Genomic DNA, 24,828 nt, shown 5'->3' on the forward strand with positions numbered 1-24,828 from the left:
ACTACATCAAGTAAATATTATAATTACTTTATTAATAAAATCCAAAATCTGTTAGAATAATAAATGTTACCCCAGGTACAGCTGGTAGCCAATAATTAAATTCACTATTTTGGTAACCATATAACACTACAGACTTATTGTGCTCTTAATCAAGTAAAATCATGGCGTTCCCATAGAAATTATTAAGTCCAGAATGAACTAAAGGTCTATCCAGTCTATATTTATACAACTGATTCACTGAACCTAAACATATGACTCTCTATTAGGCATCACCTATTTAGTTTCAAGGTATTTCTAAATCTATATTCTGTCATCCAATGAATTACCAATCTCTAATGTTTGTGACAACGTCAATCTAATCTACCATGATAGTTGGCATTTAAGCAGTTAGGTAGTTTTTAAATCCAAATTCATGTATTCTTATCTATAAGGATGATACGTAAGATTTTACTAAAAAGCTTATTGAAATTAAGACTCAATATGATTATAACATTCCCTTAACTGACTATATTTAAAAAGGATATAAAGACGATAGAGCATGATTTGGACTCATGAAGGGTCCTGATATTCTCTACTTCCTTAAGTGCCGATAAAATGTTTATTTAATAATCATAATTATTACCCCTACTATAAATGAGTAGCAAGGAGAAGACCAGTTAAAAAGTGAATCATAATATTCCAGATAAACGATAATGAAGGCCTAAATTAGGATATTACCTTGGGAAGGAGTGGGGTCGGACAGAACAAAGGCTATGGAGACAAGAGTTGACCAACACGAACAAACAATAAACAGGGGTATAAGGAGGGCAAGTCAAATAAAACACTGAAATTACAAACTTTCAGAAGTTGGTGAGGTGAGGGTAGAGAATTTATTATTACAGAAATAACAGAGAAACAAGAACAAAGCTATTTTTATAGGTTGATGTGGTTGAGGCATTTGATAGTTCATGGAAAGATTTATCAAGTTTATATATAAAAAACAACATACAGACGAGCTACAAAAAGCTTTATGTCTTTCACCTTACTTTCTTTCTTTTTTACTTTATAAATACAAGTTTGTTAACATTTAGTGTAATAATGATTTTACGAATAGAATTTAGTAATTCATCACTCACATTTAACACCCAGTGCTCATCCCAACAAGTGTCCTCCCTAATGCCCATCACCCATTTTAGCCCCACCCCCCCATACTCCTCAAGCAACCTCCAGTCTGTTCTCTGTATTTAAGAGTCTCTTGTGGTTTGTCTCCTTCTCTGTTTTTATATTGTTTTTGCTTCCCTTCCCTTATGTTCATCTGTTTTGTATCTTAAATTCCACCATACTATTTTTTTTTGATTAGGAAACATTGGCAAAAGACATTTTATGACACTGTCGAGGGTCAAATCTATCAGGAAATCAAACACTGATTCTGTCTGGACCAGGTAGCATTAGTTCTTCAAAGGTCAAGGGCTGAGTCTCTGAATGATTTATAACTGTCACAGCAAAGGGAGCTGAATACATTAAGCTAGGAAAAGTGTAAAATAATATTACGCAGGTTTGGAATTTTCTACTCATAGAATGAAAATGGAATTCTTTGTAGGAACACAGTTTGAAAATATAGAAGAAAGGATTCTGATATACACCCAGATAACAAGGGGCCAGAAATTTTATTTTTAAGTAGTGTTGAGAAACTAGAGGAAATCTTACATGTATATTTAATATTTATGGATTAATCTCTTCCACCCTTCAATAATGGCTTTGAGGGTGAAAATTTCAAACAAAAGAGTTTGGAGGTTTTAGTATTGTCTACATAACTTTAAAGGAGAGGCATACTCAGTGTTTCAGTCTCAGAAGCCTAATCTTTTTCTACATACAGAGATACAACTCAAAGCAATCAGGCTCACAAGAGACTGATGTGGGGGCACCTGAGTGGCTCAGCTGGTTGAGCACCGACTTCGTCTCAGGTCACGATCTTGCAGTTCGTGGGTTCAAGCACCACGTTGGGCTCTGGGTTGACAGCTCAGAGCCTGGAGCCTGCTTCGGATTCTGTGTCTCCCTCTCTCTCTCTCTGCCCCTACCCTGCTCACACTCTGTCTCTCAAAAATGAATAGACATTAAAAAAAAGAGAGAGACTGATGTGGAAAACTATCTTACGCATTCAGCCATCTTATTCATTTAGCTTGAGAAATGAACCAGAATATCAGTGTCTGTTTCTGAGACTCTTTTATTTTTAATATTTAATTCCTTCTGTCTAATCAGGCCTAAAAGCTTTTTCTTATTTTCAAGCTGACCCTATAACTGTTACTCCAACCCATTAACAGTTTAACTCTCAGAAGGTATTCTTTTTCCCCAAATTCAGAGAGAAGGAGGCCTTCTACTTTGTCCCATTTATGATCCACACATATATAAACAGATGACTTCTGTAATTTAGGTTTATAAGGGAAATGGGAATTGAAGGAAGGTGGTCAAAAGATACAAACTTACAGTTATAAGATAAGTACTAGGGATGTAATATACAACATGGTGGCTATAGTTACCACTCCTGTATGATAAAGAGGAAAGTTGTTAGAGTAAATCCTGAGAGTTCTTATTAAAAGAAGAAACATTTTTTTCCTCCCCTCCCCCCATTTCTTTTTACTGTATCTATCTGAGATGATGCATATTAACTAAACTTATTCTGGTAATCATTTCACAATGTATGTAAGTCAAACCTTTATGCTGTACAACTGAAACTCATACAGTGATGTAGGATAATTATATCTCAATAAAACTGCCAAAAATCCCCACTTAGATTTAATCTTTTTAAATGTAGCTTTTATTTTGCTTAGAATATGAAGCTTATGCCACATGAAAAACAAAGCACTACTTTAAAGGGATTTAAAAGAAGACTATTAGTTTATAAAGTATTTAACATTAGGAATAATAGTAAATAATAATTTCTAATTAAAGGAGAGTGATAATGACAATAGGAAATTATTAAAGTAATGGAAATAACTAAAACGTTACCTCTTTTTGGCACAAGGTTCTTCAATATTGCTGTCCCATCTCTGAGACATCACCAAACTAAGCTCCATTTCCTCTTTTTCAATCTGTGGTTCATTTTCTTCATCATCACTATTTTGGGAATTTTTAGGGTTTCCAAAGAAATGACGTTGTGATGGCATCCTATTTCTTCCTGCCTGATATCCATCATTTTCCAAACCAGCAAGAAGATGTACCAGAGCCTCATCAGGACTACTGTCCACTATAAAACAAGTGAAGCATCACTAACAAATAACTTTTCAACAGAATTCAGATCGGTTATAAAACAACAAAATCACAGATACTGGCACATACTGAAAGAATACAGCTGACTTCTTTGTTGATGTAGCTCTTTTATCAAAGTGTGATGTCTTTGGACTACTTGCACTGGAATGATTTTGTGTCTTCCCAGACCCCATCCTATATCTAAGGAATCAGAATTTCTGAGGTAGGGCCCAGGAATCTGCATTTAACAAGCTGCCCAAACTGTTACTGCACAAGTAAGCTTGAGGAGCACTAAACAACATCCAGTCACTAGTGTTCAAACATAAAATATGTAATAAATGTATGATTGATGCTAAGCAAGAAGTGCCTTAAAAACAATACATGTGAACATCTTATCCTCACTTAAGTTTTATTTAGCTCACAGGATAGACAAATGAAACCTGCAGTTGAACAACACAAGAAAGCTTTTAAGTGGTTAATGACATTATTTAAAAAACCTTGAAGACTACAATGATGCCATATGAGGATGCCACTTCATATGTACTAGGGTTGCCAAATCAAAGACAAACCATAAGTACTGGCAAGGGAGTAAAGAAATTAGAACCTTTCCACACTGTTGATCAGTGTAAAATGGTGCAGCAGCTTTGGAAAAAAGCTTGATGGATCCTCAAGATGTTACACAGTTACCATAAGATACAGAAATTCCACTCTTGATATATACCCAAGATAACTAAAAACATACGTCCACACAAAAACACATGAATAACCACAGCAGCATTATTCATAACTGCCAAACAAAATGGAAACGACTCACATATCCATCATCCTACGAATGGATAAATGAACGATGTTACATCCCTATGATGGAATATTCTTCAGTAGTGAAAAGGAATGAAGTACTGACACATGCTACAACTTGGATGAAACCTAAAAACATTATGCTAAGTGGAAGAAACCACCAACAAAAGTTACATGATTTCCATTTATATGAAATAACCAAAATTGGTAAATCCGGTAAAGGAGAAAATAGATCAGTGGTTGTCAAGAGCTGAGAGGAGGAAAAAATGAGAAGTAACTGCTAATGGTTATGGGTTTTTTTTTGGGGGGGTGCTAAAAATGTCCTGGGTTGATAGTGGTAATGGTTGCATAACTCTGTGAATATGATAAAATTCACTGTACACACCAGAAGGTACATTTTATGGTTATGTGAAATATTTCAATAAAAGCTATTATTAAAAAAAAAGACCATGAAGATGGAGGTTTGCTCGAAGCTAATACATAACTTTTTTCTCTGTCAAATGAGATAATATACTCCCTATTTGCTAAAATATCAGGTTTCAGGTTTTCTTCACTGACATTAAAGAAATTGGTTCACATACGCTACCAAACATAAGGCCAAAATAAAAGATATTTGCTTGCAAAAGCCAGTTTGGCAAAAATCTTTCTTAAACCTAGAACTGCAATCCATTTTTCCTGTCTCATTCTTAAAAACAAGACTAGTATTACCAAATGAACTACAGATATTTGACTTGCACTTCTTTGACTAACACAGAGAATGCATTTGTGACTAACACATAAATTCCAAGCTTAGAGCAAGGTGGAATTTATCTACTAATGATACATTTTATTTGCCTAATGTAATGAAATAAAGATATACCTCTCTCACTCTTTTTTTCAATTCTTTCATTTTCTTTGTGTTCCTCTCTTTTAGCTGCCTATTTTTTCTTTGGATCATTTCTTTCTTGATATGCCATTCATTTATAAAAGAAGAAAGTTTCCTACTCTTGTCTAAATTGTTCTTGAAATATGACTGTGTACAATAATTTTGGAACTGGTCCTAGTCAATTTGTGTTCCATTCGAAAGAAAATGAAGATAACAGACAGAGGACACTGTAGAAAGCTGGGAACACAATTGATGCCATCTCTCATTTGATACAGTAAGAATGGAAAAAATACAAAGTTCACAATAAAAGAAACATAAAATCATGACACCAAGCAAAACAAGAGGCATGAAACTCAATGACATATCACTTTCTGCAATGAAATTTTAATTTAATGTTTATTTTTGAGAGACAGAGCGAGTGCAAGGGCATGAGCAGGGGAGGGACAGAGATAGAAGGAAAGAGAGAATCCCAAGCAGGAGAGTGCAGAGCCCAATGTGGGGCTTGATCATGACCTGAGCCAAAATTAAGAGCCTGACACTTAACCAACTGAGCCACCCAATGCCCCATAATGAAATTTTAAATAAATTTCTGAACAAGATGGCAGTAATTTCGACTAAATTAATGAAATGAAATCTAGCAAATGCCTTATGATGCTAATGAAAATGCATCTAGGGAAATGCAAAAACACAGAAATAACTGTCATGTTCTATACTAGCCAAAAACTAATGGCTCAAAAAGAATTGTTCAGGAAATTTCTGATACTCACAAAGGAAGACTCAATTATGGTATTTAATTATGTACTAAACTTTGGAGAATTTTGAATTCAAAATGAATGCATTTTCCCCCTAAAACAATATGGCTGTTCTCCAACCAAAGTGAAGTTAAAAAAAAAAAAAAAAAAGGGAAGTGGGGGTGGGGCACCTGGGTGACTCAGTCAGTTAAGCGTCTGACTTTGGCTCAGGTCATGATCTCATAGTTCATGGTTTAAGCCCAGTGTCAGGCTCCATGCTGACAGTGCGGAGCCCTCTTGGGATTCTCTCTCTCTCTCTCTCTCTCTCTCTCTCTGTCTCTCTCTCTCTCTCTCTCTCTCACTGCCCCCCCCCCACTGTCCCTCCCCGACATGTGCTTTCTCTCCCTCTCAAAATAAACTTAAAAAAAAAAAAAAAAGAAAAAAGAAAGGAAAGGAATTCTTTTCTTTCACAATTGTTTTTTTAGGAAAAGCTGTGTAGCTACTTCATTTAATTCAAGGCTTCATTTTTATACTTACAATAAGGATTTACTGAACATGCAACATTAACCTCTTTAAACCAAAGGAAAAATCCCCCCTCACATACATACTTTCATTGATTAAAATACTGAAAATTTGTGGTAGAATCATTACTTACAGAAAACTGGTGACTCATTCAGTCTTTGGGTCAAAGGCTGAAAAGTCTGACTATTTTCCATGAGGTTCAAAATTGCTTCTTCATTAATAAGAGCTTCCTCCACTTTGTGTATAGTGTGACCTTAAGATGACAAAAAATACAAAAACATTAAAGCAATGGCTTAAATCTAAAATTTATTGTTAAGAATTTGTGCAAATTAGGAAACATGACAATGCAAACCTATTTAAAAATTTGAGGCATTAGTGATATATATGTTAAATAAAAACATAATAAAACTTAGTAAAAGCCACAGGAATATTTAGTCACGTGGATTAAAAAAAAAAAAGAAATAAACAAGGACCTTGAATCTGTAATTCACTAAATATTTACAATCTCATTAATCCTACCCAGCTTGTACAGTTATATTACTCTGATAAAAATCATTGCAAATTAAAATATACAAAGGGAAAAGTGTAATACAATTCTTTATTCTCTATGGCTTAAAACTGTAAATTTTACACTTTTCAGCTTTCAACTCATGATCTAAAAATTTCTTTCAGAGCCTAAATGTCCATCAACTGACGAATGGATAAAAAAACTGTGGTTTATATACACAATGGAGTACTACATGGCAATGAGAAAGAATGAAATATGGCCTTTTGTAGCAACATGGATGGAACTGGAGAGTGTTATGCTAAGTGAAATGAGCCATACAGACAAAGACAGATACCATATGGTTTCACTCTTATGTGGATCCTGAGAAACTTAACAGAAACCCATGGGGGAGGGGAAGGAAAAAAAAAAAAAAAAGAGGTTAGAGTGGAAGAGAGCCAAAGCCTAAGAGACTGTTAAAAACTGAGAACAAACTGAGGGTTGATGGGGGGTGGGAGGGAGTGGAGGGTGGGTGATGGGTATTGAGGAGGGCACCTTTTGGGATGAGCACTGGGTGTTGTATGGAAACCAATTTGACAAATTTCATATACTGAAAAAAAAAAGAACTCAAAACGGTTTCACAACACCAAAAAAAAAAATAAATAAATAAATAAATTTTTTTCAACATTTGATTTTTATAAGTCTAATTGTACAAAGGGATTCAATAATTTTAAGAATAAAGATAAAATTGGGGTGCCTGGGTGGCTCAGTTGGTTGAGTGTCCGGCTTCGGCTCAGGTCATGATCACACGGTTTGTGAGTTCAAGCCCCGCGTTGGGCTCCATGCTGACAGCTCAGAGCCTGGAGCCTGCTTCCAATTCTGTGTCTCCCTCTCTCTCTGCTCCTCCCCCATTCATGCTGTCTCTCTCTCTCTCTCTCTCTCAAAAATAAATAAACATTAAAAAAAAAAAGAATAAAGATAAAATGAGTCTCATATTATAATCTAGTCAAAGAGAGAGAGTAACAATAAAAAGCAAATAGTAGTAGGATAAAAAAGACTACAGCAAAAAAGGGCATGTAGTTAGAGCTAACTGGAAAACAGTTCTGTTTTTCTACTTCTGGTATGCAGACTTAAAACTAAGTGCTTTCAACAGTTTTTCAAAAAGTTAAAGTCTTCAGGAAAAAGTTTTTTAAAAGTTTATTTATTTGAGAGAGACTGCATGTGTTCACATGTGCATGAGGTGGGGAGGTGGGGGGGGGGGGAGAGAATCCCAAGCAAGCTCTGCGCTCTCAGCACAGAGCCCAATATGGGGCTTGACCTCACGAACTGTGAAATCATGACCTGAGCCAAAATCAAGAGGTGGATGCTTAGCCAACTGAGCCAGCCAGGTGCCCCTCAGGAAGAAATATTTTTAACACATCCTAGGACACAGTGGGCTAATAAAGAGTATTTCATCAAAACAAAAGAACAAATATACAAACTGTGAAAAATAGCTCATCCCCAAGCAAAAGACAACTGAGAGGATCAGTAAAAACAAAAGCTGGTTCTCAGAATGTTAATAATAAAATAGACAAGACTGACAAGAATGATCAAAACAAAATAGAAGGCATAAATAATGTTAGAAATAAGAGTGAAAGTACCAAAAATAAGAGAGATATTAAAGTATTACTATGAACAACTTTATACCAAAAACATGGAAAAATCAGATAAAATGAATAATTTCTTAGGAAAAACATGATATAAAACCAGACTCAAACAGAAATAGAAATCTTGAGTAGACTTGTAACAGTTATGGAAATTGAACTAGTAGTTCAAAATCCACTCACTCTATTTTCAGTCCCAACACAAAATTCACCCACTATTCAGTTTGGATGTTTTTATAGATGAGATCTATCAAATCTCTAAGAAATAGATTATACAAATCCAATAAAAATTGTGTTTTGTTTTTAATTGCAGTATAGTTGACATAATGTGTTATATTTGTTTCAGGTTTTCAACATAGTGATCTGACAATTTTATACACAATTAAAATTCTTGAAAAAAGTTCGAAATAAACGAAACTCCACAACTCACTTAATGAAGCAAAGTATGAATCTTTCTTGGTTAAAAACAAAAAGTATAAATTCCAAACAAAGTGTTAGCAAAGTAGACATAGCAATGTTTCAAAAAACACCACACCATGACAAAGAAGAGTTATTTCAGTAGTGCACACATAACTTGACATTAGAAAATAAAAATTATTTTAATGTAACTATATTATCAGAGGGATAATAAAAGGGAAAAAAAGTGACTATTTCAAATTCAGAAAATTTGGTAAAATTTCATTTAATACCCATTCATGAGTTTTGAAAAACTAAACTTCATAGCAAAGAAAGAGGAGAGATATTAACCTAATTAAAGTTATCTACCAACATCCTGTAGTAAATTTCATATTTAATGATGAAATATAGAAGCCTTTCCCTTCAAAACCCGGAAAAAGACCATTATTTCTAACTAGCATTATTCTAGAGTTCTTAAACAATGCATTAAAAAAATTTTAAGTATGAAGATGGGAAAAGAAGTAGTAAAGTTGTTATTTACACATGATGACTCTACACACAAAATATCCAATAGAAAAGACATATAAAACTATTAGTACTAGGGTGTGTTGGTGGCTCAGTCGGTTAAGCATCAGGCTCCTGATTTTGGCTCAGGTCATGATCTCATGGACCATGCGATTCCAGGTCCGGTTCAATGCGGACAGCACGCGGAGCCTCCTTGGGATTCACTCCATCTCTCTCTCTGTCCCTCCCCTGCGTAAGTGTGTGCATGCATGCTCACTCTCTCCCTCCCTCAAAATAAAAAGAAACATTAAAAAAAACTATTCGTGGTAATAAAAGTTGCTGTATATAAGACTGACATACAAAAGTTCAGTGAAGCTCCTAAATACCAGTAATTAGAAGATGTGATTTTTGAAAGATAAACTCCTAAGTGCAACAATTAAGACACCTGGAGTATCTCTAATAAAAGATATCAAATTTTACAAAAGAAAATGGCAAAACTCTATTAAAAGATATGAAAGAAGACCTAGTAAAATGAGAAATATATCATGTTCATAGAGGAGATGATTTGGCACACAGAAAGATTAAAAATGTTAATTAATCAGTATATAAATTCAATAAAATCCCAGAAATGAACAATCGGATACTAAAATTAATAGGGGACAATTTTTTGTTTTTTTTTTCAAAGATCAAGAGTAGGGGCACCTGGCTGGCTCAGTCAGTGGAGTGTACTAGTCTTGATCTCAGGGTTGTGAGTTCGAGCCCCATGTTGTGTGTAGAGGTTACTTGAAATAAAAAAAATCTTAAAAAAAAAAAAAAAGATCAAAAGCAGATAAGACAATTTTGAAGGTGAACAAGTTAAGGTCTGCCCTTGATATATATCAACACTTACATGTCAATAATAATTACAGCAATGTGACATTAACGTAGGGGAATGTGACTGCATGACTGAAGTGAGAGAATTCAGTGGGAATAAAATTTTTTTCAGTAAATATGTTGAAAAACTAGCTATTTATATTTAGAAAAATAGATACAATTAGATCCTTATTATATTCAAGTAACATTTCAGATGCATTGAAGACCTAAAAGTGAAAAACCAAATTGTAAGCACACATAAGCCTTATGGATACACTTGCATTACATCAGGGTAGGAAAGGACTTGTAAACCAGGTACAAAAACCAAACCATTAAGGAAAAAGAAGTTGTTAAATGGATATCAAAATTGAAGATGTGCAAATAAACCTAACCAAAGATGTAAAAGATCGGTATGCTGAAAACGATAGAAAACTTATGAAAGAAACTGAAGAAGACACAAAGAAATGGAAAAAGATTCCATGCTCATGGATTCAAAGAATAAACATTGTTAAAATGTCAATAACACCCAAAGCTATCTACACATTCAATGCAATCCCAATCAAAATTGCACTGGCATTCTTCTCAAAATTAGAACAAACAATCCTAAAATTTGTATGGAACCACAAAAGACCCCGAATAGCCAAAGTAATGTTGAAAAAGAAAACCAAAGCAGGAGGCATCACAATCCCAGACTTTAGCCTCTACTACAAAGCTGTAATCATCAAGACAGTATGGTAGTGGCAGAAAAAACAGACACGTAGACCAATGGAATACAGAACCCAGAATTGGACCCACAAATATATGGCCAACTAATCTTTGACAAAGCAGGAAAAAGTATCCAATGGAAAAAAATACATTCTCTTTAGCAAATGATGCTGGGAGAACTGAAGAGCAACATGCAGAAGAATGAAACTAGACCACTTTTTCACCATACACAAAAATAAACTCAAAATGGACGAAAGACCTAAATGTGAGACAGGAAACCACCACAATCCTAGAGGAGAAAGCACGCAAAAACCTCTTCGACCTCAGCTGCAGCAACTTAACACATCTCCGCAGGAAAGGGAAACAAAAGCAAAAATGAACTATTGGGACTTCATCAAGATAAAAAAAGTTTCTGCATGGCAAAGGAAACAATCAGCAAAACTAAAAGGCAACCAACGGAATGGGAAAAGATATTTGCAAATGACATATCGGATAAAGTGTTAGTATCCAAAATCTATAAAGAATTTACTAGACTCAACACCTGAAAAACAAATAATCCAGTGAAGTAATGGGCAGAACACATGAATAGACACTTTTCCAAAGAAGACATCCAGATGGCTAACAGACACATGAAAAGATGCTCAACATCACTCACCATCAGGGAAATACAAATCAAAACCACACTGAGATACCACCTCACACCAGTCAGAGTGTCTAAAATGAACAACTCAGGAAACAACAGATGCTGGCAAGAATGTGGAGAAATGGGTACCCTCCTCTTGCACTGTTGGTTGGAATGCAAACTGGTGCAGCCGCTCTGGAAAACAGTGTGGAGGTTCCTCAAAAAATTAAAAATAGAACTACCCTACAACCCAGCAATAGCACTACTAGGAATTTATCCAAAGGATACAGGAATGCTGATTCATAGGGGCACAGGTACCCCCAATGTTTTCAGCAGTGCTTTCAACAAGAGCCAAATTATGGAAAGAGCCTAAATGTCCATCAGCTGATGAATGGATAAAGAAGATGTGGCTTTTATATATACAATGGAATACTACTTGGCAATGAGAAAGAATGAAATGCTGCCAGTTGCAGCAATGTGGATGGAACTGGAGGATATTATGCTAAGTGAAATAAATCAGAGAAAGACAGATATCAGATGTTTTCACTCATATGTGGAACTTGAGAAACTTAACAGAAGACCATAGGGGAAGAGAAGGGGAAAAAAAAATAGTTACAAACAGAGAGGGAGGGAGGCAAACGATGAGACTCTTAAATACAGAGAACAAATCTTGATGATTACAGAGAACAAACTGACTCTTAAATACAGGTTGATGGGGTTGGGGGAGAGAGGGAAAATGGGTGATGGGCATTGAGGACAGCACATGTTGGGATGAGCACTAGGTACTGTAGACAAGCGATGAATCACAGGAATCTACCCCCAAAACCAAGAGCACACTGTATATACACTGTATGTTAGCCAAGTTGACAATAAATTACATTAAAAAATTATTAAAAAAATAAATAGCAAAAAAATTTCATGAGAACATAATGCACACATGGTGACTACAGTCAAAAAACAAAAACAAAAAAACGAAATTGAAGATGTGCAAACACTTAAAATGAGCCACAAATATGAATAAGCAATTCTCAGATAAAAAACACAAATGCTCAAAGTTATTAGCAATCAGGACATGCAAATTAAACTAAGAAGATTCCATTTCAAAGAATCAGAATGGCAAAAAGAAAACATTTGTTAACGTTTATTTATTTTTGAGACAGAGAGAGACAGAGCATGAATGGGGGAGGGTCAGAGAGAGAGGGAGACACAGAATCCGAAACAGGCTCCAGGCTCTGAGCGGTCAGCACAGAGCCCGACGTGGGGCTCGAACTCACGGACCGCGAGATCATGACCTGAGCTGAAGTCAGACGCTCAAACGACGGAGCCACCCAGGCGCCCCAAAATATTTTAAATATAAGCTCTAGGGGTGCCTGGGTGGCTGAGTCAGTTAAGTGTCTGACTCTTGATCTTGGCTCAGGTCATGCTCTCATGGTCTGTGAGTTTGAGCCCTGTATCAGGTGGGTCTGTGCTGATGGCATGGGGCCCGCTTGGGATTCTCTCTCTCCTCTCTCTCTCTCTCTCTCTCAAAATAAATAAAAGAATTTAAATATAAGCTCTAATACATTGTGGGAATGTAAACTTAGATATAATCATTTTACAGACTAATTTTTGTAATATGGCATTACTACTATAATGATGTTTTTATTGTTAACATACTTTGAAATCTGAAAAATGGAGCTCTAAAAATAACAGAGCTTATGGGTGGAAAGGTTAAGGCAAAACCAATGCAACTTTGTAACCACAGCACTAACAAATTCCAATAACTGGCACCCAAGGAGATAACTCTGATCAGCCCAGTGTGGCTAGAAGCTGTCATAGTGGATATTAAAATGCTCTGAAAATAACAGTATGGAAATGCTGGGTACATTTTTTATTAGAGTGCGGCTGGCAGATGCTAAGAAAAGCAAATGCAAGCAGAACTCTGAGCCAGTAGGCTGCCATTAAGGGGAGCTCAAGAGATCTCAGGTGTAACTTGCCATGAGTCAGAGATTGCACAATGCTGGGATGCATCTCTTAGGGAGGGGGAAGCCCTGAGTGTAGATGCTCATTTTGAATTGTAGTTTAATATGGTCAAGAGGGGTGCCTGGATGGCTCAGTCGGTTAGGTGTCTGGCTCTTGATTTTGCCTAAGGTCATGATCTCAGGGTCATGAGATTGAGCTCCATGTTGGACTCTGCGCTCTCTCCCTATCCCTCTCCTCCTCTCAAGAAATAAATAAAATAAAGTCTTTAAAAATATATATGGTCAAAAGAGCCTCTGCTGCTAATGAGGCAGTATAAAAGAGGCTTTTCTATTACTGCTTAAAGCTGTAATTTTACTCCTGCTACTCTGGCTCCCTTGCTTAGAAAAACTGCATATGAAACAATGTGACTATGGAATAAAACTTTGATTATTCTTTTATTTACCAACTGTGTATAAGCTAACTACATTTTTACAGAAACTCTATTAGAACATATGCTATCTAGGTAGAGTACATATACCCTAAGACCTGGCAAATTACACTTCTATATGTCTTCTATAGAGAGACTCTTGCATACAGCCACAAAATGACAGAAATAACACTATTAATAACAGTGCAAAAGTGAAAATCATCTAATAGTTGTAGAGGACTAATAAACTTGTTTGGTCATACAAAGGAACACTAATCAGCAGCTGAAGTGAGTGAACTAGAAACATGTATGAACAAAGATAGATCAAAGTTATAATATGTTGACATAAAAGATACTCAACATCATTAGTGATGAGGGAAATGATAATTAAAGCCATAATGAGATGCCATTTCACACACTAGGATGGCTATACAAAAAAAGGCAAATAACAAGTGTTAGTGAGGATGCAGGATCATTGGAACCTTCACATACTGATGGAGGAAATGTAAACCAGTGTAATCACTGTGGAAAACAGTTTTGTAGTTTATGCAAAAGTTAAATACAAGTTCACCAAATGAGCCAGCAATTCCACTACTTGGTGTCTCTCGAGAGAAATGAAAATACTACATCCACACAAACACCTACATACAAGTGTTCACGTCAGCATTAAGAGCCAAAAAGTGAAAATAACTCAAATATCAATCAACTGATGACTGAATTAACAAAATATGGTATATCCATACAATGAAATACTATCCGGCAATAAAAAGGAAAGAAATATTGATAGATACTACAATATAGATGAACCTGAAACATTAAGCTAAATGAAAGAAGACACAAAAGATCACATATTGTAGGATTTCATTTATATGATACACCCAGAAAAGGCAGATCTTGAGACAAGAAAGTGGATTAGAGGTTACTTGGGGTTGGAGATGAGAAGGGATATGACTGCAAATGGACACAAGGAATCCTCTGAGGTGAAGCAGGTGTTCTAAAATGGAATTATGGGGATGCCTGCACAGCTCTATAAACTTCCGATAAATCAATCAATTGTACACCTTGAATGAGTGCATATTATATTATACAAATTATACCTCAATTAATAAAAAACTATGTCGAATGAAAAAAGCAAGTTGCTTACTTTATGCCAGGTAGGACCCTATTTTATGTAAGATTTTAAATATAAAATAACAGTATATATCATGGACATACATATATAAGAAAATATAAAATCATATATGGGAACAGTTTACACCAACTTAGAATAGTGCTTACATCTAGAGATCAAGAAAAGGTAAAGGAATGGGAGAAACTTAGCTAATTCAACCAAGTAGTAATATTAACCGTGCCAGATATACAGATGTCTATTATAGTATTTTCTGCATACTTGAAAACCTCACCTTTGCTCAACTCTGTATCTTTGTGGACTTCTACCAGATTAGCTGGCGTACACTGAAGAATATCAGGAGACAGAACTTCAGAGTGCAATGTTAACTCAGCAGAGAACTCCTGAGATCCATCGCTGTAGTCCACAGATCCTGATAATGTTCTGGTTAATTAAAACATATCCTTTATAACAAACTAGATAACAAAGCAATAAAATTAGTTTTGAAATCTATAATAAATAACGACTTACACAGAGAAATCATTCTGTTTGAGAATTTCCTGAAGTCTCTTCTGAAAAATTTTTTCACTTTCTGTTGCTGGCACAAACCTGCGATCTTTGAATTTCAAAAGTGCATTAAAAAATGTAGATAACAAATGACATATTTTCCTTTTTCTTAGAGTAGCTTTTAAAATGGTAACAATTTCTTATCTTTCTCTTGACACACATAATACCACCTAAAAGTAGTTCTACCATAACAGCAAACAAAAGAGAAATGGTTGTTAATGAAGCTATAAAATTAAGCACTTAAAGTCAGTTCAAGATTAAGTTCTATAATTATAACTTAAATCTAAAACAAAAACACTGTTCTGTACCTATAAATGTATTGCACACTCTGAACCTAGAAACTTCTACCCTGTAAAATATAATAGTTCTATTTTAGAAGGCATTCAAAATTTACCACAGCATTTTTAGTGCCCAAGACATAATAAAAATTTTAATTGGACTTCAATGTATGCTTACTGCTATATTACAAATATATTTACCTTCTGAATTAGGTCTTTTATTCTTTTACTTTTATTTAAAAATTTTTGTTGTGTACATGGCATTTATGTAAGCCCTCAAATTCTTTTTGTAGAATATATAAAATGAGTATTTTCTTCAAAGCTGTATAAGATGATTAAAGTGGGAGTTTATATGAACAAAATAGTGTGGTGTCTCTAAGTTGGGACCCATGATCTTCTGTGAGTATTCTGGCTCATTTGGAAATACAAAAGGCTAGAATATACTAGAAAATAAAAAAGGAGCAAAGAGGTGGGGCAAGAGGTAAGGTGAAAACCAAGGACAATGAGGATGCCAATTCTTGGGCGGGCAGGGGCGGATAGAAGGAGAGAACAATGAATGACACCTGGGAGATAAAGAATTACAGTTCAGAGCAATGACAATAGGAAAAAATATACAGAACAGAAAGGTAATTTGAAAAGTAAAATTTAATGTTAAGGTAAAAACTCAATGACTTAAACTTTTCCATTAGAATATCTGGTGTAAAAAAAAAAATGTCACCAGAATACTATTAGGTTTATACCTTGTGATTCGGGTTGGCTAATTTGAGAAGTTTCATTTCTGTTTCTTCGCCGTTGCTTTTCATCTTCCCATATGGCCTGGAGACCAGGGTTTCCACCAATTTGAGCTATAATTACAACAATACTTCAATACGACAAGGGTCAAAGTCAAAAATACTTGCTCAAAAAAAGAAATTCAAACTTTAAAAAAATAAGTACTGACTTAAAAAAAACAAAAACAACCATTTACCTGTTTTGTGTAACATAATGACCAAACTACCCAACCTACATTTATTACTCCTTTTTGTTTTCCTCCTACTGGCTCCCCAAAACCCAGCAAGTGGTGAATAAGACCAAAATATCTGATGACAGCCAATATACCTAAGAGTCCCCTCCCTTTTATATAAACTGAAAATTGTAAGTTTAAAAGACAGAGTATATTAAATTCTTTAATGATGGCTACTGTATTTAGTGTCACACTTTAGGCTTATGTCTATGCAAGCATACTCACATGAATGAAAATATTAATGAAAAAATAATGACCATCTCATCAGAGGTTAAGAAATCTTCATAACATTTTGCATCCTCCTTCTATAACATGTTACTTCTCTACTAATGTTTTCTTCCCTACTTTTCCCACTGTACTTTAGTCATTAAATTTTAAAAATAAAAACATATAGGGGCGCCTGGCTTGCTCAGTTGGTTAAGCGTCTCTTGATTTTGGCTCAGGTCATGATCTCATGGTTTGAGTTCGAGCTTCATGTTGGGCTCTGCAGTCTGCACAGTGCACAGCCTGCTTGGGATTCTCTCTCCGCCCTTCTTCCCTCCCCCTGACCCCCAAATAAATAAATAAACTTAAAAAAAAAAATACAAACACATTAATTGTGCACATACCTTCAATGTCTAGCCGATTTAAGATATCAGCAGCGACAGCATCCACTTCTAATTCACATGTACTCCGTGGTTCAACACCTTCCAGTATTAAAGAGCTGTATTAAAAAGATTATTAAAAAAATATAATAATTAGGGGTGCCTGGCCAGCTCAATTGGTGGAGCATGCAACTCTTGATCTTGGAGCCCCAAGTTGGGCACAAGATTATTTAAAAAAAAATAATAAAATAACAGATTAAATAAATATACATATATAATAACCACATAAGAGCAAATTTTCTGAAGACTTTGCTTATAGAACTTTCATGTTAGTCACAATTATTCATGACCCAACTGATACTCTGTGTGTACATATAAATAAAAAACAGGAAGAGAAAAATACAAAACCTGCTCTGTTGAGATACTTTTGCAGTATATTTTACATATTTTGGTTCATTATATTTTATATATAAAGAATGTACAATGTTTTAGCATGTGAGTCATATTCAGGGTAGAATGGGATTAGATAACAGAGGGATACATCAAAAACCATATACATATGCAAAATCACTTGCCCAGAGACATCTTTCTTAGCAATCACAGACAGTTGTTAAAAATGAGGACAGAGTATGCTACAAGAGATCAGGGGAAGTGACATACTGAAAAGTGAGCAGATGATACTGTTCTCCCTGCCCTCAACTACTGCTGAGCTGAGGAATGCTTTAAAAGTCTCTATAACTGCAAACTGAGAAATCACAGGAGTTCAACAATGGGATCATGGCTAAGAGAAGTGGTGATACCATGAGGTCATTAATTTTTATGACAAAATTGTCATAATTGTAATAATAATTGTAACAATAATTGTAATAATTGTATAGCTGTAATAATTGTAATAATGCAGAGGATTATTCCCCATTAATGCTGTGTGACTCAAAAGCATTTTGTTTTTCAGAGCCACAAAAAAAAAAAAAAATAAAATCAGGAAGATACCATATATATGTCCCTGCTTGAAGGAATGAATATACATCTAATGTGGATACCAGTTTACTCATTCCAAAATTTAGATCTTCTACTAATACAGACCCCAAATGAAAAGAACTTTTACTAGAAAGTGGGTGATGGCAGATTTGATTAACATTTTTATTTGAAAGATTTTGTTTTTATGTTTTAAGAGAAACATATTAGCAAAACCTCATTTTCCGTTGTCTATCCCTCAAGAAATCTGACGAAACTTTAGAAATTTGTTTAACCACAGAATTGTTATAGTTCAAATAAATCTGTATGTATATACATATATACATGTAGATAAAACACACACACATATCTTTTTACCATTGATACAGAAGGAACATATTAGCCAACCTATCACAATATATCCCTTTTTACTTTTAGAAAAAATAATTCTCAATGTAGCTTGTCTTTTTTATTCATATAATTTAATGACTTAAGTTTTGCCATGAATTAAAGTAGTAGATAAAATAGTTTTTAGTCAACAGTTTTTTCCTTATATCAAAAAGTTTCACAATTTTTGGAAGAATTATATTGTAAATTTCAAGAGTGAATTTTCCAGGAGTAGCACATCTGTGATAAAGGAGGGTAACAATAACATCACAAAATGCAATCTCATAGTAGAAATTTATAACCATTTCTTGCCCTTATTACAAAACTACTTTAGACATTCAGAATAGGAAGTGTTCCTAGGGAAAGGAAATAGTTTGCACAATTAAAAATGTCTCCAGTAGATAAAACACCACAAGTAAAAATTTGAGTCAGCAAATACATATAAACAATTCATTATAGTCATGAAAAATAGATAAGTAATATGACAGTAACTAGACAATTGTGCCTCTCTGAACATTTCTGTTCCTAGCTTAACACAACAGACCTACTAATTAGAATCACTTAGGGTGGAGCTCAGACATCTACAATTTAAAATGTCTCTTTTGATCAACTGATGGGCAGTCAGGGTTGAGATTACTTCAGCATACTTGACATGTGTAGATTCAACACTCTGGCAAATGACTCTGAAGGTCCATGATATGTGGTAATTTATAATGAGTTAACAAGTAGGCTTAGTAGAACTGCTAACTCAGCACTCCCATCTCTTATGAGTTTGCTGCTATTTGTCATAGTCCTTGTAATAATGTTTGTGAAGGAATATAAAATATTTGTTAAAAAAAAAAAAAAAAAAGGCACCCAGCAAGATGGTGCTAGCAGCACTGGGGATAGAAATGAGACTGATAAAAATCTAAAGAGTACTGATTTATAGTAAAAGTTTTTGACATGATGTTACTTGTACTTGATGAAATAATGGATTTTCATGTTTATTACAATGTAAGCATCTCCAAAATACAAAAATATGGGATAATCTGAGACAAAAATATATAGCTATACTGTATTTATTACAGATTCTAATTCTGAATACCTTGTCTAATTTCACTAGTTTGCCTACACATATCTTTGCTAATAAGTTGTCATTCGTTAAGAGTAATAAAATAGGTTTCTTTTAAAAACATTTTAAAATGTAAACTTTTCATTATAATATGTAGAGTCTCCCCAAACTTACTTCTAACCAATAAAGCTTTACTATGACCTAGCTAGAAAGATAGTTTGCTTACAAAAAGATTTCAAATGCTAATAAACTCTGGTCTTATTTGATCATGCAAAAACAAGTTATTAAAAATATAGAACTCTGAAAATCAAGGGCTCTAGTGAATAGGTAAAATTTTGAGTCAAGTTGATGTATTCCAATTTCAGAGAGATAGAGAAACTGTATCACAGGCATAAAAAAATGAAGAAAGCAAGTTGCTTGTTGATCAATTTGGTCTGGACTGATTAGAACTTGAATTTGATGTGAAAAGAAATTATGCCATTTCAATCTGATTAAAAAATACTTCTGCCGTATCTGAGAAGGAACCAAGAAGTACACATGTATGCATATGTGTAAGTGTGTGTGCATGTTTGTCAAAAAGTCCTGATACTTGTCAAGGTCAATCAAGAGGTAGGGTGTCATTTCACTTTGAAGTCCTTGAAGTTTTATTCTGGCACAATATTTCTGTCACTAAACAATGTGTTTCTATCATTATTTAATGAGATTCTTTCTTAGACATCTTCTGTTTTTTTAATGTTTATTTTTGAGACAGAGAGAGAGCGCACGCACGCGCCGGGGAGGCGCAGAGAGAGAGGGAGACACAGAATCCGAAGCCGGCTCCAGGCTCTAAGCTGTCAGCACAGAGCCCAATGTGGGGCTTGAACTAAGGAGCCACAAGATCACGATCTAAGCTGAAGTTGGACGTTTTAACCGACTGAGCCATTCGGGTGCCCTTGATGAGATTCTTTCTTAACTTCCGTATCAGACTCTGCGCTGACAGCACAGTGCCCCGCATCAGGCTAACAGCATGGAACCTGCATGGGATTCTCTCTCTGCCACTCCCCGTGTAGACTCTCTCTCAAAATAAATGAATAAACATTAAAAAAAAATGGCAAATTACTTATTCATATACAGTATGTCAACCCACTTTTTTCCATAAAAACATTTAGAAATTTGGGGGTTATTTTTTCAAAAATATTTGCTTCTTAGATTTTAAATTGTTATTTTATCATGTGATTTTTATTTGACAAGTCATAGCATATCAATTCAGAATGCATAATGAAGACATATGTTGGAAAGAAGTATAAAAATTTATACCCAATTACTTTTATTAATTAGGTAATAACTAGGCCCATTTTCATCCTATTTTCAAGGTCAGTGTTTAAAATCTGATTCCACTGAGAAATTTAACAGAAGACCATGGGGGAAAGGAAAGGGGAAAAAAAAAGTTATAGAGAGGGAGGGAGGCAAACGATAAGAGTCTCTTAAATACTGAGGGACGAACTGAGGGTTGATGGGGGGTGGGGGAGAGGGGAAAGCTGGTGATGGGCATTGAGGAGGGCACCTGTTGGGATGAGCACTGGGTGTTGCATGGAAACCAATTTGACAATAAATTATATTTAATATAAAAAAAATAAAAGTATGGGAATGCAAGCTGGTGCAGCCACTCCGGAAAACAGAATGGAGGTTCCTCAAAAAACTAAAAATAGAACTACCCTATGACCCAGCAATTGCACTTCTAGGCATTTAGCCACGGGATACAGGTGTGCTGTTTCAAAGGGACACATGCACCCCCATGTTTATAGCAGCACTATCAACAATAGCCAAAGTGTGCAAAGAACCCAAATGTCCATCGATGGATGAATGGATAAAGATGTGGTACACACACACACACACACACACACACACACACACACACACACACACAATGGAGTATTACTCGGCAATCAAAAAGAACGACATCTTGCCATTCGCAACTACATGGATGGAACTGAAAGGTATTATGCTAAGTGAAATTAGTCAGAGAAAGACAAAAATCATACAACTTCACTCATATGAGGACTTTGAGACAAAACAGATGAACATAAGAGGGAAGGGAAACAAAAATAATATAAAAACAAGGAGGGGGGGCAAAACAAAAGAGACTCATAAATATGGAGAACAAACTGAGGGTTATAGGAAGGGTTGTGGGAAGGGGAGATGGGCTAAATGGGTAAGGGGCACTAAGAAATCTACTGAAACCACTGTTTTACTATATGCTAACAATTTGGATGTAAGTTTAAAAAAAGAAAATAATAAAAAGAAAAAAACATAAAATAAAAATAAAATCTGTGATCTGTGATTCCATGTAACACACTAATGTTGAGATGTGCTTCTCTGACAAGCTTATCGATTAAAAAAATGAAGATTAAAATTAAATTATAATAACCACTGAGTTTTGAATACAGTAGGATATACACAAATAGGTTTTTTTCCCTTTACAACATTAACTAACCTTGGTATTTCATCTTCTTCCCACCGAAATAAAGTACCAGTAAGAGAATTTCCTGGTAGCTGATCCTTGCAAGATCCAGTTGTACGCATCGAATCACCTAGGAACAGAAAGGTAAAAGAAGATAAGTTCTACTTTTAACTTGCATATAAATACCCTTTAAGTAAAATAATATATAAACATGACTATTTCCTACAATTGTGTCCTTAAAATTCATACACACACAGGAACACATATGCACAGTTGAGAATAGTGGCTCTAAAGTAAAAGGGGAAGAAAGTATTTCTAATATCGATATGAAAGAGAAACAGCTACAATGCTTACATACTAGTATGATACATTTAAATGTGCTATTGTGGTAGGATTAAAATCTCATTTTGAAAATCATGAAGAGTTAAGATTGTTTATAGACTTTAAATTCCTAGGGTATTCTGTATGAGTCTAAACTAAAATTCTAATGGAATTCAAATTCCAGATAAAATTCAAAACATACTTTAATACTAATCCTTGAACAAAGAGAAAATATGCAACGCATTCCAGAAGTGACGGCAGTTAACAGTGAGTGGAAATGCAAATACAATTTGACCACCAGTAGAAGGGGACAATGCACGTTTGCTTAGTTGTCTAAGTTTCAGGAACTGAGTCCTGGGGTCATGCTTTGAAAGTATTCTCTAAATTTTAGCAACTGTTTTGCGATCTCTTGTGGGAATTTAAATTCTAAGAGAAAGCATAAATGAGTGGCATAGAAGGAATCCTACCATTGAGAAAGACACTAAATTTGCAATTTTCTAATCCACCTAAATTTAATACTTTTTCTTATTTGTTTAGCTTGATCACAAAATGGTGTAATTAAGACTGAGATTAGGTATTACCATCTTTGCTATTTCAGCAAAACATATGCCAAAACATGAAACTGATTCTACATATCTTCAGAAGTTTTTAAAGGCTTTGCTATTAGGTGGCTAGGGCATTAATATGAAATTACTTTGTAGAGTTGTACATTACCATAAATATTATTTTCTAATAAATTTATGTGAATAAAGAGTCTATACAAGTTTACTGATTCAGAGTTACTGATAACATCATAAAAAATTCATATTTTACCTACACTTCTTATGCGTTGTTTTAGCATATTTCCCTAAAGAACAGGGAAACTCCTTAATTTAAATATATATATTATTATAATTTTTCAACTATGGATGGTAAAAAATATAAAATGCCTCTATGTGCTCAAAATACTCTATTTACTTTACATACTTCACCTTAACAACTGTAGTAATTAGCACCATTTCCAGTTCATCTGACACATGATCATATAACTGAAGTACTGAGAGAAAAATTGTATATGCATATATACTATTAAAATTTCTACATCTTTTTCACTTTTGAATTTACTCCATTTTCAAAAGTAAGACTACATTATGTACTAGGATAACTTGTCTTATAAGATAAAAATGTTGAATTATGCATATATACATGTAATATGTAGGAATTAAGTTTTAATAAGAAGTTTACTGTCAGTTTAATGGTATCTGAGAAACATGAAATACAAAAAGTGATTCACTTATTCTTCCCGTGATTTCACTATAATCTTTTATACAAAACAAGCAAAATAAAGCAAACAAAAACCTGAGGGCTATTTAGTATAATGAATTAAGATATAAATTTTATTTCATCATACTCACAGCAATTTTCCTTTTAATTTCCCCCAACTAAATTTCATGTATTTCTGCGTTGTAAAAATTTTCCATATTTTGAAAAAAATTCCTTCCAATTAACATTCTAATACTCATCTAACTTCAGTAACTGAAATAAATGTCTTACATATATTTGAGAATTCAAATTTTTCTCACACTTTTTACCTACTGGAAACAAACTTTCATGAAAATTACTTCCTTTTCCTATAAACGCCTACTGTTCACGGTCTATAATCTTTTCCAATCCTCAATCCTACTTGAACTCTCATCTATATTTGATACTGATAACCAACCTGTTATATTCTTTTTTTCTCCCATTAACCTTTTTATTTTGGAATAATTTTACATTTACAGAAAAATTGCAAGGATAGTATGAGTTTCCATACATTGCTTACCAGGTCTCTCCTACTGTTAGCATTTTACATTACCACAGTACCTATATCAAAATAAAGAAACTGACACCGGTACATTAATATTTAACTAGACTAGACATTATATTTGACTTTCACCAGTTTTTCCACTGTTGTCTGCTTTGTTTCAGGATCCAATCTAGGACACCACATTGCATTTAGTTATCATGTCTCCCTAGGTCTCCTCTGGTCTATTTCTCAGTCTTTCCTTGTTTTTCATGGCCTTGACAGGTAACCTGTAGAACGTCTCCCTCACTCCCATCTGAGTTTGTCTGATGTTTTTCTCATCATTAGACTATGGTCATGGGTTTTTGAAAGAATATCACAGAGATGAAGTATCCTCCTCATCACATCATCTGAGGGGTACACAATATATAGGACACCACTGGGGATGTTAACCTTCAACATTTGGTTAAGGAAGGTATAGTTCTATGCGTTTGATAAATACATAGACCCATGCCAGTCTATATTCCTTCCTTCACCCTAAAAGTTCCTCTGTACATTTGCTCTGTAGTTAATACTCCCTTCTCCTCCAATCCCTGGAAACCATTAATATGCTTTCCATTTCTATCATTTTGTCTTTTCCAGAATGTCGTATGAATGG

The 24,828-nt window shown here is 34.5% G+C and overlaps 1 protein-coding gene across 5 annotated transcripts in view; it reads right to left on the reverse strand.

Moving 5' to 3' along the window:
* The window catches only part of REV3L (REV3 like, DNA directed polymerase zeta catalytic subunit), a 174,642-nt gene that overhangs the window by 80,161 nt on the left and 69,653 nt on the right, over nucleotides 1-24,828 (reverse strand). For all 5 annotated transcript variants that reach the window (XR_009263208.1, XM_058734981.1, XM_058734982.1 and 2 more), the window contains 7 exons: nucleotides 22,121-22,217; nucleotides 17,280-17,374; nucleotides 16,409-16,513; nucleotides 15,355-15,439; nucleotides 15,119-15,267; nucleotides 6,275-6,394; nucleotides 2,986-3,223 (listed from right to left, as the gene is read on the reverse strand). Coding sequence is in view for 4 of the 5 variants with exons in the window: in XM_058734981.1 (XP_058590964.1) it covers nucleotides 2,986-3,223; nucleotides 6,275-6,394; nucleotides 15,119-15,267; nucleotides 15,355-15,439; nucleotides 16,409-16,513; nucleotides 17,280-17,374; nucleotides 22,121-22,217 (889 nt within the window). In the remaining variant the exon portion in view is untranslated. The remainder of the gene's footprint in view (nucleotides 1-2,985; nucleotides 3,224-6,274; nucleotides 6,395-15,118; nucleotides 15,268-15,354; nucleotides 15,440-16,408; nucleotides 16,514-17,279; nucleotides 17,375-22,120; nucleotides 22,218-24,828) is intronic.

Source organism: Neofelis nebulosa, chromosome 6, assembly GCF_028018385.1.
Source record: "Neofelis nebulosa isolate mNeoNeb1 chromosome 6, mNeoNeb1.pri, whole genome shotgun sequence".
Taxonomy (NCBI): domain Eukaryota; kingdom Metazoa; phylum Chordata; class Mammalia; order Carnivora; family Felidae; genus Neofelis; species Neofelis nebulosa.